Raw genomic sequence first — 18404 nt, forward strand, 5'->3', positions numbered from 1 at the left:
GACGTCAAAGTGAAAAAACTAAAAACGCAATTTTACTATATTTGGCCCATGGTTTCGCGAATATATTGATATTTGTGTTTAAAATTTACTATCGCGCAGTGGTATATATATAATGAGCTAGACATTTATAAAAAATATTAATTATTAAATAAAAAAAGAAATATAGCCAATACTGGTCAAGAAAAGGAGTTTCTATTATTGCCATCAGTGCAAATTACTTGCCAAGAATCCCGGGATTTTCGATACCTTAAAAAGTCCGGGATTCCGTGATCTCGGGATTAACATTCTTAGATGTAGTAACCGCGATTTTCTCATGCGCATTTAAGAAACATTACAAAAAAATTAAGATTATCAGTTAGTGGAAGAAATAACCAATATACTAGATGATTGTATGAAATTAGTAAATCGTCAATAAAAACAAATTGGATTTTTTCAGCCAGCGGACATGGCAAAAGATCTTTGGACGGAATTGGAGCTCTGGTCAAACATTATGCGACTAACCACAACTTGCAAAAATCACATATGGAAGGAATACATAATACAGACGCATTTGTATCAGTTGTACAAAATTATACCAACGTGATTATTCTTTTATACGCTCGAAAAAGAGAAGTGGAACCTTTCAGGGAAAAAATACTAATGAGATCAAAAAACAGAATATATATATATGGATAATATGTGACGCTGCATTACTTAAAATACTGACACTTCTTATTTAAAAAAAAAAAAAAATCTTACGACTTTCGAGACGTTTTAGCGTCAAACCTATTGGAAAAAATTATGCTTTTTATGTAGGTAGTAACAACAAACAAATTTTCAAGAAAATAAGAAATTATGTTTTTGAGAAAATTTGCTTTTACAAAAATGGCCGCCATTTTGTTAATTTTCAAAATGTTTCAAATTTACAAGTATGCAAATATAGAGAATTGAAAAAAAATATTCAGCCGTTTTTCTCTAAAACCACAGTTTGCCCTAAAATTTTCAGATGCTCGTAACTCAGCGTAAAAAATACGTATCTCTTTATTTGCCCTAAAAAACATGAAAAATTGTATTAAACATTATTTCGAATTTTGAGCCCATTCGCCCTGCATGAATTGAAATAGAATCAGCTACTTAAATTTGAACATATGTAAATTCGGTATAAGCACATTAGGGCAATTCGTATAAACGCGTTAATGCCTCGTAACCAGAGTTGCCGTTGAGAATTTTCGGAAAGTCTCAAAAAAGGGGTCATTGACGAAAAAGAGGGTTACCATATTATTTTTACTTTTCTTTACTAGTGAAAGAAAAAATCTGTTGAATTTAAAAAGAAAATAGCGGCACAAGCTTTTCACAAAACAGGGTAGCAAACATACACATAAATCGAGAAGAGTTACATTTCCTTTAAAAGTTTTAAGTGATGCATTTTTTCGTACTTACAGGAGGAATTATTTTTTAATAGCATTTCCTACAAAAATCTCTGAAAAGGGGCAAAAGTCGCACATAATTTTGAAAAAGGGTAAAAAAATTGAGATTTTTAAAAAGTCGGGTCAAAGGGTATTGGCGCTTAAAAAGGGTCTAATTGCCCCTTCAGCTAGGGTTGCCAACCATACTATAATATAAAGTATTGTACTATTTTTCGGTCTGCGCGCTATATACTGTTGCAAAAAATATAGTATGCAAAAATACTATTATTTCTTCAATAATAAATATAAATGTATTTCAGCAATTTGCAAGAAAAAACTTTTATCAAAATGAATGCCCTTTATACTGAAATAACAATATTAAAAGAAATATTCTTTAAAGTAAGAGGTCGTAGTGTGAGTATTAATAGAACAACAGATACAAAATTCCAACATTTTTGAAAATACTTAGAATGACTTACCAAATTTACAACATTTTTTCATTTCTGCTCTTTATTTCCGCATCTTCGGCATTCACAGAAAGACTTTTTTCCACTATGAATTTGAAATGGCGAAATTAGAGAAACAAAACGACTACCTCACTAATAGAAAATGAGCTTTTGATTTATATTAATTTAAATATTGATGGGATAAAGCATATGATTATTTCAAAGAAATATATTTTTTATAAAAGAAATGCATAAGAAAGAAAAACGATGTATACTTAAAAAGCGTTTTTACCTTTTCTTTTGAATCAAATACTATTTGTATTTGATATTTTTTCAGTTTTTTTTCAAAAAGTACTATAAATGGCTTAGAAAATGTTGGCAACCCTACCTTTAGTCGCACAACGGCAACACTGCTCGTAACCATGTAAATCTCGTAATCTTAATTTTGTATGGAAAATCGGTTTTTTCCCAAGTTTTGCGCGGTTACGAGGCATTTACGTGTTTCCATGAATACTCACATCATTTTACGTACATTTGGAGCATAGCCAAATAACTCGGCAAATTTTCTCTTATTTTGTAAGGCATTTCAATGCCTTTCCTCCTCTGTAAAGGGGCATAATTATTGGTTAAAACATTGGTTTGGCCTCAACTGCTCTGAAAAATTCCTTTCAATGCCATTTTAAAGGGGCAAGTTTGTTTGCTGTAAGCTCAAAAGTAGATATGGCACCGAGGGAAAAGGAAACAACCATTGAAAAAGTATGCACAAAAAAATACATATCTACTTCTTAGGTACGTTTATCTACTTTTTAGGTACGTTTATCTACTTTAAGGGACAGGTAAATAGGTACCTACAATACGAAAATTTAATATTCATAACTAGTGCGAAAGAAGTATTGTGACGTCAGCGAAAGCATGGATGCTGTCAAATCGACAAAGAGAGGTTTAGTGGTCCGCAGAAGGCGCGACCTTTGTTTCGCTGCATCGTGTTTAAGAAGCACTTGTTTCCGTCCCAACCATTTTCATTTGCCAGTTTACTGCTAACACCGCTACAGCAGTTTCAGTTCAAAAACTTTTACTTTATTCATAAAATTTTGCATTTACCCAAATAGTGCGCGTCGGTGAATGTTGGCAACTTTTGGCAACTCTAGTTATAATAAAATCTGTTGTATAAAAATATGTTTTAGAGTACCTAATTTCACGTATTCGTGCGCAAATGTGCATGCCTTGATTTAGATTTAAATACAAAACGTATAGAAAGCTTAAAAGAGCTTTGCCCACGGGCAAGGCGGTGCCCATCACCGCTCCAAACGTACGAACTCCTTTATTGCGCGTTTTTGGTATTAATCCACTCATAATTTTCTGGATACTTTTTTGAGTACAGAAGCACATGAAATAACTATGTATATGCACTCGTACACACATATGTATGTGGGTGTTCATTTGCTTTTGGATGTATCCGGCCTTCATGGGCCACACGCCAGTGTGCCACACGTGTTGGCGCCAAAATTAAAACGACGCCAACGCCCCTTCTACGACGTAGTATGTATGAATTTCGCATAAACACAAAATCGCCAACAATGAATAATTTTCTGCTTCAATATGTAGATACATACGTATGTAAGCAGAAATATGTAAATGTTTATTATTTTGTAGCCGGCATGTGTTTACAAAATATTCACGACCCCATGTGATCATAGTTTCACCTACAAACTCACTGCGGTAATTTCCAATACAGGTTTGCTAAGGCACGTACGTATGCAGGTAAGTATGTACTAAATATTGCAATAAATATTTTGAACCCAAATGGTTCATTCGCCTCTGCGGAGAAATGTGCTGCAGCGTAGATACGCGAACGGGTTTATGGTCCTGCAAACATAGTACAAAGTAAATGTGTATTTGCATTAGAGATGGGCACGGGACTAAATATTTAATCCCGGTACCGCCCATCCCGAAATTCGATTTTTAAGTCCCGAAGTTTTTCAGAATTTTACCGCGGATCCCGTGGGTCTCGATATCTATCTCTAAAGCAGGCTACAAACGGACAACAAATTGAAACGATCGGTTGAGATTTAATGTTTGTGGCGGGGTTTGCGAACCGATCGAAGGTTGACAAAAATGTTCATGTCTTTCAAATTAATTTCAAATAATAATAAGTAAGAAAGTCTAAGTTCGGGCGGAGCCGAATATTAAATACCCGGCGCAGGTATTAAATATATGTTTTTCACCTTTCCGAAAGCTACCGCTACATGGTAAGCCGGGATGTATCAATTTTGAGTAAATTAGCGTCTTTAAATTCCGAAATATTAAAGTTTCAAGCATTTCTGAAATTTCCCGTTATATGAAAAGCCGCCATAATTTTAGTCCGATTTCAATAATTTTCAACGTTTTGTTTTTATGTGGCAATCACAATAACCATACCGAGTTTGGTACAAATTGGTAAAACGGTTACCGAGATACATATATGTGATCATAAGTGGGCGGTGCAACGCCCATTTTCCAAAATTTTATCATAAACGTATTTCTTGGTAAAAAATTGTTGCAGGCACCAATTTTGCTTTATCGAAGATTTCGTATTTCTCTAAATTACCGTTATATGGAATGTGGGCGTGATTATTGTCCGATTTAAAAAAATTTCGACCATTTCATATGTTATACCAAGGCCAACAACTGCGCCAAGTTTGGAACAAATTGGTGCAGCTCTTACCAAGATATACACTTGTAACCATAAGTGGGTGTGGCTACGCCCGTTTTCCAAACATTTATAATATTCTTATTTTTCGTCTAAAACTTATTGCAAATATCAATTTTGAGTGAATAATCTTCAGCAGTTACTGAAGTATCGCAGTTTTCGTATTTCTGAAAATTACCGTTATATGGGAGATAGGCGTGGTTATTGTCCGATTTTTCCCATTTTCAATACCATCCGTCCTACGCCAGAAAGAAGTGCTCGTACCAAGTTTCGTTATGATATCTCAATTTTTAATCGAGTTATAGTGTGCACAGGCGGACGGACGGATAGACAGTCACCGCTTAATCGATTTCTCTTTTCATTCTGATCATTTATGTATACATTTGTCTACATCTATCTCGATTCGATACCCTTGTGCGCTCAGGTATAAAAATAAATAGCAGTTTTGTAGCTCATTAACAGACGGTTTCACAACCAATTTAAATGGAAAATTATATTTTATTTTCAGTCAATTTCCATATGAAATTCAAAAAATTAAAATCATTTTTCGCTTAAATTGCTTTCGTAAAATTGGCTGTAAATTTAAGTGCAATCGAGTAAACCTTTTGAATTGAAAAATGGATTATGTATATTTTACGTCGTTTCGAGTTCACCCAAACGACTTCACCAGACCAACGACGTAACGACGTCGATTCGAGCTCATTCTCGCCCTGTGGCAAATTGAGTAGCATGCGCAAATTTTACTACGCCATTTGAAAGTCTCTCCCAGATTTGTTGATTTCGTCTGCGTCTGTCATAGCCGGCATTATTCTAACACTATCTCATAGTTAGCCTATATTTGAGCAATATACATATGTATGTATATATGTACATACATACAATTCGCAAATAATATTTATATTTATAATATGTAGTATATAGGTACATGAATGTGTATAAATACATATGTACATACATACATATGTAGGTTAACATGCACTATGTATTTAGTCGATTGTATTTATACATTTTATGCGTTCTATGTATGTACACAGACGTACATACATACATACATGCATACGTATGTATCTACATATGTATGGCTTTATATTGTTGTCGCCGTTACGATAGTGTTTTGTTTTTCTCTTTACTAACTATTGCATCAGCCAATTTCGTCGCATGAAAATTAATTTGTACAGCAAAGTTATTATTTTTATTTTATTGATACGTAATCCATATACATGTACATACTAGGTATATGTATGTATGTATGTATGTATGCACGTACATATTTAATCATCACAACCTAATGTGGCCCTTAGGCACTTCCTCGACAGCGACACTGGTGCGACATAATACATGACACTTTTGTTCCTTCGAATCAGCATTTCTGGGATACAAGGACTCGATAGGCATCCATTTTGTAATAATTCATTTAACTTACAAAATAATTTAAATAAAACAATTTTTAGAGGTGAGCATTTTTTACACAGAATCAAACACAAAATACTTCACCCGGGCTTATGAATTTGTTTGCGTTTGATTGGTTGTGCTCAATGAAAAACCAATATTAGTAAACAAGTAATTTTTAAGCAAAAAACAAAACCGACTTCAATCGCATATAAAAATTATCGGATCTAAACAAAAAACGGATTATCGGAATCGGTTAACGTGGTTCAAAGTTATGCGGTAACATACATACATACATGTAAAAAAAAATTCCGGCGAACTGATAACCTCCTTCACTAGTCACGCGTTTTCTCAAGACGATTTTTCATAAATGATAGGTAGCACGTCGTCCTTTAAACTAAATAAGTAAAGAAGTATATTTTATACCCACAAATGTAAAATAAGTACCGCTCAACGACTATCACAAGAAAATTCACGCTTTTGAAAAAAAAACCGCGAAATTCAGTTAAAGTTGTGAGCAGCCTTTTTTCTCGCATTTGGTAACTGGCACATTTGTTTAATACCTGTCTTTTTATTCCTCAGAACCTACAGACCGCCCAAGAACTTATACCTTTAAAAAAGTAGATTTTGTGCGAGTTGCACTAGAAATATCCTAATTTTCTCGATTTTAGCAAGTAAATTAGTTACTTAAACCGTTAGTTTTGTTATGAATAACTATTTAAAGAGATAGAGTATATTCAATTAAGAATGTCCATGATTTGGCTTTCCCTGATTCAATATATGCACATTTGATGTTGCCTTTTATACCTTTTCTACCTTCAATTGTAAAGGGCATGGAAAAAGCCTTATTCCTGATAATATGAAAGCTTTACACGTTCCATATTTAAATTGGGCGCCACTTGTATCAACTCACGTCGAGCGCACGTTTATTACACTCAAGGCTTTTATTCGCGAAAATCTAATGAAAATGCTGCCAGAAAACTTCAAAATGCACCTTCTGGTTCAATGTTACTACAACTATAGAGATAAAAGTTGTGTGAGTTAAAAACTCGAAAGGAGAAAATAGTGAAAGATTCAAAGTACATACTTGTAAAATAAACACTTCTAAAATAAATGTATTTTTTGATAATTTTTCGGTTTTTGTCTTTTTTTAGTTCCTTATTTTGCCTTTTCTAGTCTATTTGGTTTTTTTATTTTGCCTTTTTTATAGGATTTTAGGTCCTAAAAATCCTGGTTATGACATACTAATATTAATACACGTACCGCACACCGTCTTCAAAAGAGTCACAACTCAAAATTTGGCATTTTTGAGATTATGCGCTAAAAATGTACACTGAGCTAAGGTAAAGTCGGCCTTGCCCATATGATTATCATGTACTAAGAAATAGTTTTTCGAATTTTCTGACAATCGTATTATTTTGAGTTGTGACTCTTTTGAAGACGGTGTGCGATATGTGTACATGTATAAATATAAGTCTAAAGATGATCTCTTATTTTTTACTTTTTGTAAAAATGACAACGACTGCAATGTGAATGAATTTCAGTTCCTTAGTTTTTTTTTATTCAGTTTGTAATTAGCCTTTTTAATGGAAAATGGGTAAAATCGGACAATAACCACGCCTACCTTCCATATAACGGTAATTTTCAGAAATACTAGAACTGCGATATTTTAGTAACTACTGAAGATTATTCACTCAAAATTGATATTTACAATAATTTTTAGATGAAAAATAAGAATATTATAAATTTTTATAAAATGGACGTAGCCACGCCCACTTATGGTTCCATGTGTATATCTTGATAATCGCTGCACCAATTTCTTCCAAACTTGGCACAGTTGTTATCCTTGTTACAGCATACCAATTGGCCGAAAATTTTAAATTCGGGCAATAACCACGCCCACATCCCATATAACGGTAATTTGGAAAAATACGAAATCTTCGATAAATCAGTAAACATTAAAGGTAATTTATTCAAAATTGATGCTTGCAACAATTCTTTACCAAGAAATACGTTTATGATAAAAATTTGGAAATATTGTGTGGCACCGCCCACTTATGATCACATATATGTATCTTGGTAACCGTTCTACGAATTTGTACAAAACTCGCTATGGTTATTGTGCTTGCCACATAAAAGCAAAACGTTGAACATTATTGAAAGCGGAGTAAAATTATGGCCGCTTTTCATATAACAGTAAATTTGAGAAATGCTTGAAACTTCAATATTTCGAATTTTAAGGACGCTAATTTACTCAAAATTGATACATCCCGGTTTACCATATAACGGCAGCTTTCGGAAAGGTGAAAATCATATATTTAATAGTTGCGTTCCCTAACTCGCAAGAAGTTGCAAGAATTTACAGGAATTTACCAGAAAGCGTTCCCGTACTCGGTACTCTGGCTTCTGTTGCTTTTTAACAGTTTCACAGGTTTGAACCCAGAAAAGTTGGGGAACGCAATTAATACTTTCGCCGGATATTTAATGTTCGGCTCCGCCCCAACTTAGACTTTCTTACATGTTATTTCTAGGTTTCGCACTAAGGCAAGACTACAAAACTACTTTGAAATAAATTTAAATGAATAGCAATAATATCCCGAAATACCCCGAGATCACAAAATCCCGGGATTCACAAAATATTCCGGGATTGGATGCCTTAGTACATACGTACATACATATGTATGTATTTACTCGATGGTGAGTGTTAAATAACTAGCTACACTTTCATAAAAAAATTAATTTTAAATAAATGGAAGGGATGAGCTAAGGAATGCTAAAATGTCTCTTCCCTATTTATATTTCCGCCACTGTACCTATGAGTCTACGTCAACCGACTATTCTTTAAAAAGCACGTACACATAATGTGGAGCACAGGACTGAAGTATTCCAGCTACATGCATATGTATGTGAACAACATAATCCCTCCCACATGCATATGTACATATGTATGTACCCTACAGGAGATCTCTCTAGTACAAAAATAGTTCAAGCTGGTCCCTCTTTCCACAACAATAGTTCCCGCTTAATCTCCGAACAACGGCTTCCACTGTCCAAATCTTGTTCTCGGAAATAGTAACTTTATTTCATGGGGACACTTGCGCACTGCAGGGTACATACATAGTATGTACATAATATATGCATACATACCCTCCTTCCTACTTCACAAATCTGTACATACATAAATATGTATGTATGTATAACTTTCTCGTCAATCCAAATTCATTTATAGAGTTCAAGGGAAATTCCTTGAACGTTTCGTTTTAAAATTAAAGTATGATTATCATTTTTATACCTGATACTAGACATATGTACTGATGTACGCAGATCCCCAAATATCAAATTTTTTGATGCAGGTGGTATGTCTAAGTGTGTATGTAAAGATATTTTGCTTTGTATTTTATGGAAATACCTAGTTTCCCTGCCAGCATTTTCTATTGCCGAAGTTACTAATTCGACACGACATTTCTGTGAAAATCATCGCCGATGATATCGCTATTTTTTCGAATTCTTATCCGCTCTCGGGAAGAACTGTTCCACCAAGACGTCACGTCTTTATGATACGAAAGCGACACAGCAATTAAGAACTATTTCGATAGGAATGACAGTAACTTGTACGATAAAGACTGAAGTGATAAAGAAGACTCTTCTGTTGGTTAAATTTTTGATAAAACTTAATAGGAGATTCGGGGTACCTCTGAGCTTGCAACCACAGCCGCAGAGTTACTTACGCCATCAACAATCTCCCTTTTTCGGCTTGGACTGCTAGCTCAAACGCACTTACATTTTATGAAATTCCAATTAAGTATTTTAAAAAGCAGTTCCAAAAATGTATGGTAAAAAGGCAATAACATAATAAATCGAATAATGCATCTGTTTAAAATCTAAACGTAATTTTATTATTTGTTATTCGAATATGATTGCTTGCATGTTAACTGAAAAATAAAAAAATTTTGAAAACAAAAATATAATTTTACTTGATTGAACTTTAAAGATATTCCATGTAAAGCCCTGTATGCAGCTCTCAAGAAAACGGTCAAGAAAAAATTGCCATTATTTCGCGTGTGTGTCCAAGGAATTTTGACATTTTTGATACCTCACAGCCTGTTGCCTCACTCTTTCCTCAAGAAATAATGGAACGGGCATATATTAGTTGCGATCCCGTACGAGTCCGGACTAGTCAGAAATAGTCAGAATCAGTCAGATTTTACTGGAAATCGATCCCGTACTCGGTTCTCTGACTATTGAGGGGACAAAAAAGAGAGTAAATTCGGTTCTCTCTCTGTCAGAAGTTACCAGTTTTAGTCCGAGAATTTTTTGCTGGTAAATTCTGGTAAAAGTGTTAAATGATCAGCTGTAGTGTGTTTGGCAACCAAATTGTAAACAAAAGAAAAGTGCACTCTGCTAATTCATGTTGAAAAGTATTTAATTACTTGTTTAAGTGGATTCTAATGAATTCGAAAGTATTTTTGGTTATTTACATGTGTGAGCTGAGTGTGTTTACATACAAAGTAAGCAAAAATTTACAACCAAAATTTGGAGGTTATGTTGAAGTTGACAGAAGTTATCATTTTTTACTAGAAAGCGATCCCGTACTTTTCAATGTTACTCTCTCGCTCTGAGCGAATTTTTATTTTTTGACAGTTTTACTAGTCCGAGTCCGAGGAATACGGGATTGCACCTATTTCTGTCGCGAACCTGGGTTGCCTTGTGCTCTTTTTTCACAAAAAACTTTAGAAAACCGTAGTAGAAAGCGTAGTAAATTTCTTAAGAACTGCGTACTGCCTTAAGTAAATTTGACTCAAGAAAATTTCTTAGCCATTTCTTGTACGTCATTTTATATGGAGTTTTTGCTTTTCTTGAGAGCTGCATACAGGCCTTTAATTATTAAAACTTCAATGAGTAAAAACCGTCAGAGCACCTCTAAGGTCCGGTTTCTCCATCTCTGGTTAACACTAACTCCCCGGTTAAACATTGTTATCGACGTTCTAACTCCATGCATATAACAGGGAGTCGATAAGGTCGGTAACGATGTTTACCGGGGGATTAAGGCTCTGTTATGCATACTTGGCAGTGCATGCACTGCTATACCATTTTTACGTGGAAATCAAAAACCAACAGACTTCTACGTATGTAATGCTGTGCGTTGGGTAACAGCTTACACGCGAAGCTCATTTAACAGATTCCTTATGTGACAACTCTCAAGCAATGCCAAGTATGCATAACAGAGCCTTTAGTGTTAACCGGAGATAGAGAAATGTTTTTATGAAATGAGTTACTATCGCTTTGATAACTTCCAATAGTGACAAAGAAGTGACTAACAGGTCTATTCTGCGCTGGTAATAAAAAGTTTGTAACCGGTAAATAAAGTTCCTGTCAATTTTTAAACCCTTTTCGCATTCTGTGTACTCTTGTAACCGGTTAATTTTGTTACCATCTCATAAGCTGGTAACAAAGTATTGCCCCGTGAAATATGCAATGCCAGAATTTGCACAATTCTTCATGGCTGAATTGCTGAAGATTTTAACTGCATTACCAACGTTCCTAGAATCGCGGTGACAAGAACTGGTAAAATTTTTTGGTAATAAAATTTTCCGGTTACAAAATCTTCGGTAACGTGCAGAATAGACCTGTAAACGATGAAATTCTCTTTCAATTGCTGACAGGGTTGTTAACGTGGAATTTCCTATACAGCTGGGGTATGCGTTTACTCTTTCTGCTGAGTTATGTATAGGGGTATTCGCCAAATTGAGCAAGTGCCCTGCAGTGTTGCCAGAACTTTTTGGGCCGACCGGCTAGATTGGCAAAAAAAAGCGGCTAAAAACGGCTAAAATGTTTTAGTGAAAAATCACATGCTTTATTTAAATAAATCGCAAGAAACGAAAGACTAGTTAACACCATTAATTTATATCGAGTGTATATTCCTCATCATCAAATGAATCACTATTGTATATATCACCTGAATTCTACAGTAAAATTATGGCAGCATTTTTCTTCACGTTTTAAACCGTATCTTATACATAAAATAGCGTTTAACGTTTTAACGCACATTGGATTTCTTTGCTTAGTTTTTATTATATTCATTGAACTAAATATTCGCTCTACTCCTGCATTACTTATAGGCAAAACAAGAAAACTAAAAACTAGGTTGGAAAGGTCAGCAAGAGGGTTTTCTCCTAGGGCATTTCGAAATTGATAAACTTCGGCCCAAAATTTTACAGTTTAGTCTAAATTACTCCAGGTATGTAACGGTAACCGTTGCCATTGCATCTCTATGGATGTTATTTCGTCGGCATTATATTTGTGTTTTCGTTGCTGTAGTTGAACAAATACTTTTGGTTTAATTACTCTTAATGCATTTCCAACCGAAAAAAGTCAATTTTTTTTAGTGTGGCAATATTTGTAGGGAGGCGTTGGCGTAATTCCTTTATTAAAGTGATAATAAAATAGCGACCATTTTCTCGAATTATTTTCTCGGCTTCGTGGTCAAAAGCGTTTGTGCTTACTTTTGTTTTTAAATACTCTTCAAAACTGTGATAAAACTGAGGAAATGGAGCAAGGTATGGTTTCAACGGGGAGCATATAGGATCAAATGTGTCCGCGCTAATAACCACTAGGGAGCATAGATGCGAAAGTAAAACATTGAGTTCATTAAAAATCTTCATTGGGTCTGCATTATTGCTTTCGAACAACTTGTTTACTTTTTGCACCTGAAAATTAGGCAAATAGTAAAATCGGCTAAAAACGGCTAACTTTTTTTACAAACCGGCTAACAAATCGGCTGCCGGCTAGATCGAATTTTCTCCGGCTAGTTGCTATCAAAACCGGCTAAATCTAGCCGGAAAACGGCTAAAATGGCAACGCTGGTGCCCTGGCACTCTGGCAAGGGAGCACATTAGCTCAAGCATTGACTGCTGTCAACGGTCGGGCTAATCCGCTCTTTTACCAGAGTGCCAGGCCACTAGCTCAATTTGGTGATGCCTATTATGTATTTTGGTGTTGTATTCATTTGTATACTTTTCAGACATCTTTGGCTTGTATTTTTTAAACAAATGATACCTATTTGTTTGCTGAATATAAAAAAAAATTGCATACATTCATCTATGTGATAAAGACCTTCAGAAAGTTTATACATACATATGTACATACCGGTAGACCAGATGTCAGAGCAAGTTTAGTTCAGACGCAGTTCTTAGCAAATACTCAGCAATATCAATTAATGCCTTCCAAACGCATACATATGTAAATACATATGTATGTATGCTTGTGTATACGTAAAAATTGTTTAACCAAATAAAAACAAGCGGCAAAAACATACTCACGCAGACAGGAAAGTCACCCGCAAGGTAAATGAATTCAGGCCATTAAGAAGAAGAAGAAAGAACATCAACGAATGACGAATTCTAAAACGCTTGCACAGTGCGGAGTATTTTTTTATTTATCACTTCCACCAATAACAATAATAACAACAAGACAAATAGAAACACACCAACACTTTACAACTCGTAAGAACGTTTCAGCACACGCTAGAACAAACAAAAACAACCGCGACGTCGGCATCAGCGTCAACGTCAGCGAGCGCAAACCTAGAAGAGGGTAATATACATACTACATATGAATACCAAAAGGAACGTGTGCTCCTATATATCACGTCACGTTTCCCCTCGTTTTCATATAAATACGAGCGCTCTCCAACCCAAACACAACAGTCAAGTTCAAACTTTCGTTTGACTCTGAACGGTAAATTAACGCAGAAAATCGTTGGTGATAGCAAAGTGCGCAACAGTTCCAATTTGAAGTTGGAAAGTTGATTTCTTTTTTTTTTAATTTCAATTTTGAGAAAAGTTCATTGATTTTTAAAAGTGCGGGAACTTCATTTGCGATTTTACGAGCAAAGAGTCATTTGAAGTCAACTTGGTTACTCAAAAGCCATAGATTTTCACCCAAGCGTGTTCCGTAGCAGAGTATTAAGTGAAATATCGTATTTAAAAATCAAACACGAGGCTAATTTGTCGTACATACGAGTACATACATACATATTAAGTTTAGTAAAAAACAAAACTTAATAAAAATGTCACCAACTGCTCGCCAGGCTTTCAGCCATGCCCTGCCGAAAACCAAGAAAATTCTTATCACGGACCCTATGTTGATGCCGGAAGTATACTCATCAACTCCTGGCGGTACACTCTACTCGACGACACCTGGTGGTAAGTTTTCCAAGCTGCTTAGAAAGTAAATTCAAATCAGCACACTCAGTATAATAATGTAATAAAACACTTATGAAAAAAAAGAAAGCGTTTAACGATAAAAATGTTATCTACTGCTGAAAAATTTTTCGAAAACAGTCCAGAGTGAAATCGCGAGTATCAATAAATTTCAAAAAAATTTTTTGGAAATTTTATATGTTATGTGAAAAGTGAATGTGAAATTCACTTAAACACGAAAATGAGAAAAACTTGGAACCCTACAAAACAAAATTGTGGCAGTTGGCTAAACGCTTCATTCATTTGATTTTGTTTAGATATCGCATGAGCTGAGTGATTCAAAAAATAATACTTATTGCGTCATTTGTGTCCAAATTGTCATCTAATTACTGACCATACATACATTCAGTAATTTATTTTAGAAAATAACGGAATATAGGTTTTATCTGATAACAGAATATTCTATCTTCTTATCGGCGAAGTTGGCTAATTCTGTTGTAGGGAAATGTTTCACCATGACACAAATGGTCGTGACTACATAAAAATTTACAAATGTTTATCGTGTTGGTGTAATAGGCGCCATATACAGTGCGTGTGACCCTCGCATTATCTGTGTACGTGTTGACTCGCTTTTCGACTACACACAATTGAGACATTCAGAGCCATGTCGGTGTAACCACAGTATAGGTATAACGAACACACTAACACCCAAATCGACTCGGGAGTTAGACGCACCATGTATGCCGCTTATAAGACGCGCATTATTGTTATATTCACCTCAATATTGTTAACCTTTTTGATTTGCGTTATTCAGAATTTCTATTTATTTACACACAATTTTTAATTTATCTTTTACTACAGCACCAAGCTAATCTACGAGCGCGCATTTCTGAAAAATCTGAGAGGTTCACCATTAAGTCAAACACCGCCCTCAAATTTGCCTACTTGCCTGCTACGTGGAACGCCACGCACTCCATTCCGAAAATGCGTACCGCCACCAGTGGATTTAGTAAAGAAGACACAATCAATGAAAATAGAAGACCAAGAACAGTTCCAGTTGGAATTATAAGAAATGTAACTAACACAACGCAAGCTCCAGTCGTTGGTTTGAAATGAAAATGCTTGGATAGTCGAGTCCTGCCGCAACAAACACTTCAACAAAATGAAAACTATTCCGAAAACTGCCATAAACTCGAAATTTTCAAATCTGAAAGAGAAGTTGCAAATGAAACCAAACCAACGAAAAGGATGTACATCTCATCAATATGTTTTTAAGCTGCGTTAATCATTATCATTAATTTATATATTGCATTAACTGTGGCTCGTCGTCAATGGGCTTTTTCATATTTTTTTTTTATTTATCGTTAGAATTATTTAATACTGCTTCTGATTCAAGTTAGTTTTTTAGTCTAATATTTTTTTACGAAATGCTTTAATTAAACATAAAATCAATATGTATAAAATGAGTGGTAAATGATATAAGTTATAAATTTCAATTGAGCATCGGTCATATTGACCGCCTTAGAATGTTAAATATATGAGTACATGATCAAATTTTTGTCCAATTTTTATGTGATTTTATTCTATCATTCATGTATTCTTAGTTACATAGTTGTAGCTGTAAGTTGTACATAAATTATAAATAATTGGAAATACAAAATATAAAAAATTAAATTATACTTAAATGAAAATACAAATGTTTTTGTCAACACAACCAGCGGTGCCGCTTTGGTAATTTTTAACCAAAATTGGTAATTTTTTTCTTTATTTATCAAGTTTGGTAATTTGGTAATTTATTTTTCAATTTGGTAATTTTTTTGAGTCGGTCTTACATGTCAAATAGGTAAATATTGGTTCTGATTCCACATTAGTAAGGGGACCGTAAGCGTTTCCTTTTATAGAAATACCAGGTAATCGTGAAAGTTTCGCAAGACGAAAGTTGTTCCAGCGTTCCTTGGCTACTAGAATGGTGTGTTCTTTAACAAACTGCTTGAAAGTGGCTATTGCTAAGTATATCCACCGTGTCCTTTCCTAGAAGGTTTTGGATGGTCCTACCTTTCCTTGTCAGTTCGTCGGCTTTTCAATTACCATCAATTTTCCGGTGTACCCGGCAACCATATATATGAATAGAATTATACGTAAATACGTATGTTCTCGTTCAAAAAGCTAAGCGGGGGACTTCACCTTGTCTATATGTGAGTCGAAAGCTTTCCTTCAAGCGTTGAATTGTTGATATATTTTCTTGTCACTTGTTAACCGACTTCCAAAAAATGAGAAGGTTATCAGTTCGTCAGGATATTTTTATTTTTTTATGTATGTTACCGCATAACTTTGGACCACGTCAACTGATTTCGATAATTATTTTTGCATCGGAATGGTAGTGTCTCCGAGGTGGTCCCATACTAATCTGGTTTAGATCGGATCATTGGATATATATATATATTTTTTGGTTATTTTTTATAAAAATACTGTTCTTTCTTTAACAGAACTCAGGCTAATTAAAATTTCAAACTTTGTTCAATGTTAAAAAAAAATTCAACAATTTTTCGTAAAAATTTTAGGTTAATGGGGCGCTGATTGCCTGAAAAGCTTGGTATCTTCGGATATATACATTTATGTATAAACATATCGAGCCCTAACTGCCAAAATAACATAAGCGACATTTTTCAAAATAATCTTTTTGATGCAGAAAGGCATCTAGATGCTCTAGGAATATTTCTGCATCAAAAAGAAGAATTTTAAAAAATGTTGGTACGTTATTTTGGCGGTTAGGGCTCTGCACATAAAATAAGTTTGGTAATTTTTTGTTGAATTTGGTAAATTTTTCCGGTGATTGTGGTAAAAAATAAAAAAAAAATTGTGGCAACACTGAACACAACCCTGGAGAAGCAGTTCTCATTTATGTAGTACATACTCTTATCGTATGGAGAATTCTATGCAAAACACGCACACTAAATACGAAAGAGCCACTACTTGAAAATCTCCAAATTTTAGGTAAGAAAAAAATTTATTTCGCAGAAAACAATATAGGTTGATTTTCCCAACTCGCCAGAGGCTAGAAGTTTTTGCCTGAAACCACCAAAAAGGGTTTCTATACAGTAGGGCTGCCATATTCCTGAGCCCATCGACCAGGACAGTTATCATCCAAATCAAAAACGAAGATACAAGTGAATATGGTGCCAATATATTTCCTATAAGTACAGTTGCTTTGGTTCTGATATTATACGCAATTTAGTTTTGTGGCAAAATCCGTACAGCTGTATGATTGATGATGAAACGCATGATTCAATAATACAAGGTTCGATAAACTGACCGTTGTCTCTCTCGCACCGCTCCCTTAGCAGTGGCACCGTGTTGCTTCTTTGCAAATTTACATGGAAACAGTGTACCTTTGGTGTGAAATAGAAGTATAAGCTTTTGTGCAATATGTTTATTTGTATATGCATATGAAGCATATTTAACTGATGAAAACATTACCTGTTTATAAATTGGATGTTTACATCAATCTCATAGTAGTCTTATTTTAATTTTGAGTCATTTTGCAGTTTTTATACAGCTAAATAGCACATAAATTGCGTAATTCACGTAGATATATCAATATTACGTTCAACATTTCGTTTAAAATGCCAGATTTCCTGCAAATACATTAGAATTTACAAAAGGAATTTGACTACTAATTGCCTACTTTGCGTACTTTTCTACTACCATTTTCGCAACAAGAGATTTCATTATTCCCCTTTCTCCGTCCTTCGTAAATGCAACCTTTTGTAAGGGAGTGTCAAACCGCAGCTGTCAATAATTATCTAACCTTGTATTATTGAATCATGACATGGTGGAATAATAACAAGGTGTTGTTAGTAGCGACGTGTTTGTTGTAATTTTGACAAAATCGGCATGCTTATTTTCAGTGCTGCCGATCTTAATTTTTATACTACTATTAGTTGCGAAATAGTATCTAAAATATTCCATTTTAGTAATTCGTTTTATAGCGATTTTTAAATAACTTGGTGTTTTCAGAACAATATTAATATTTAAAATTGATGGATTTGTATAATTTTTGTCCTCAAAATGTAAAAAAATAAAAGATATCGTGGTTATCAATGGAAAAAGACGTACACAAAAATCGTATGGAACGGCGATTTTTTATATCAAATAGATTTTGCTGCATTGTCATAACATTGAACCAAATGGACTACTGATACACTAGAATAGAGTGGCTGCATGGTTAAATTAGGAATTCGCTTATATTATCGACATTTATGTGTTTTAGTCTATTTAAAAAATAATTTACAGT

At 34.4% G+C, this 18404-nt stretch overlaps 1 protein-coding gene across 1 annotated transcript; it reads left to right on the forward strand.

Moving 5' to 3' along the window:
- Window positions 1-13597: 13597 nt before the first annotated feature.
- On the forward strand, window positions 13598-15675 carry LOC118740372 (eukaryotic translation initiation factor 4E-binding protein 3). The gene is made up of 2 exons (XM_036471871.1): window positions 13598-14113; window positions 14971-15675. The coding sequence occupies exons 1-2, from the start codon at window positions 13978-13980 to the stop codon at window positions 15177-15179; spliced, it is 345 nt and encodes a 114-aa protein (XP_036327764.1). The 5' UTR covers window positions 13598-13977; the 3' UTR covers window positions 15180-15675.
- The last annotated feature ends 2729 nt before the right edge of the window (window positions 15676-18404 follow it).

This window comes from Rhagoletis pomonella, unplaced genomic scaffold (genome assembly GCF_013731165.1).
Source record: "Rhagoletis pomonella isolate Grant_MI unplaced genomic scaffold, Rhpom_1.0 Rhpom_scaffold_00006, whole genome shotgun sequence".
Classification (NCBI taxonomy): domain Eukaryota; kingdom Metazoa; phylum Arthropoda; class Insecta; order Diptera; family Tephritidae; genus Rhagoletis; species Rhagoletis pomonella.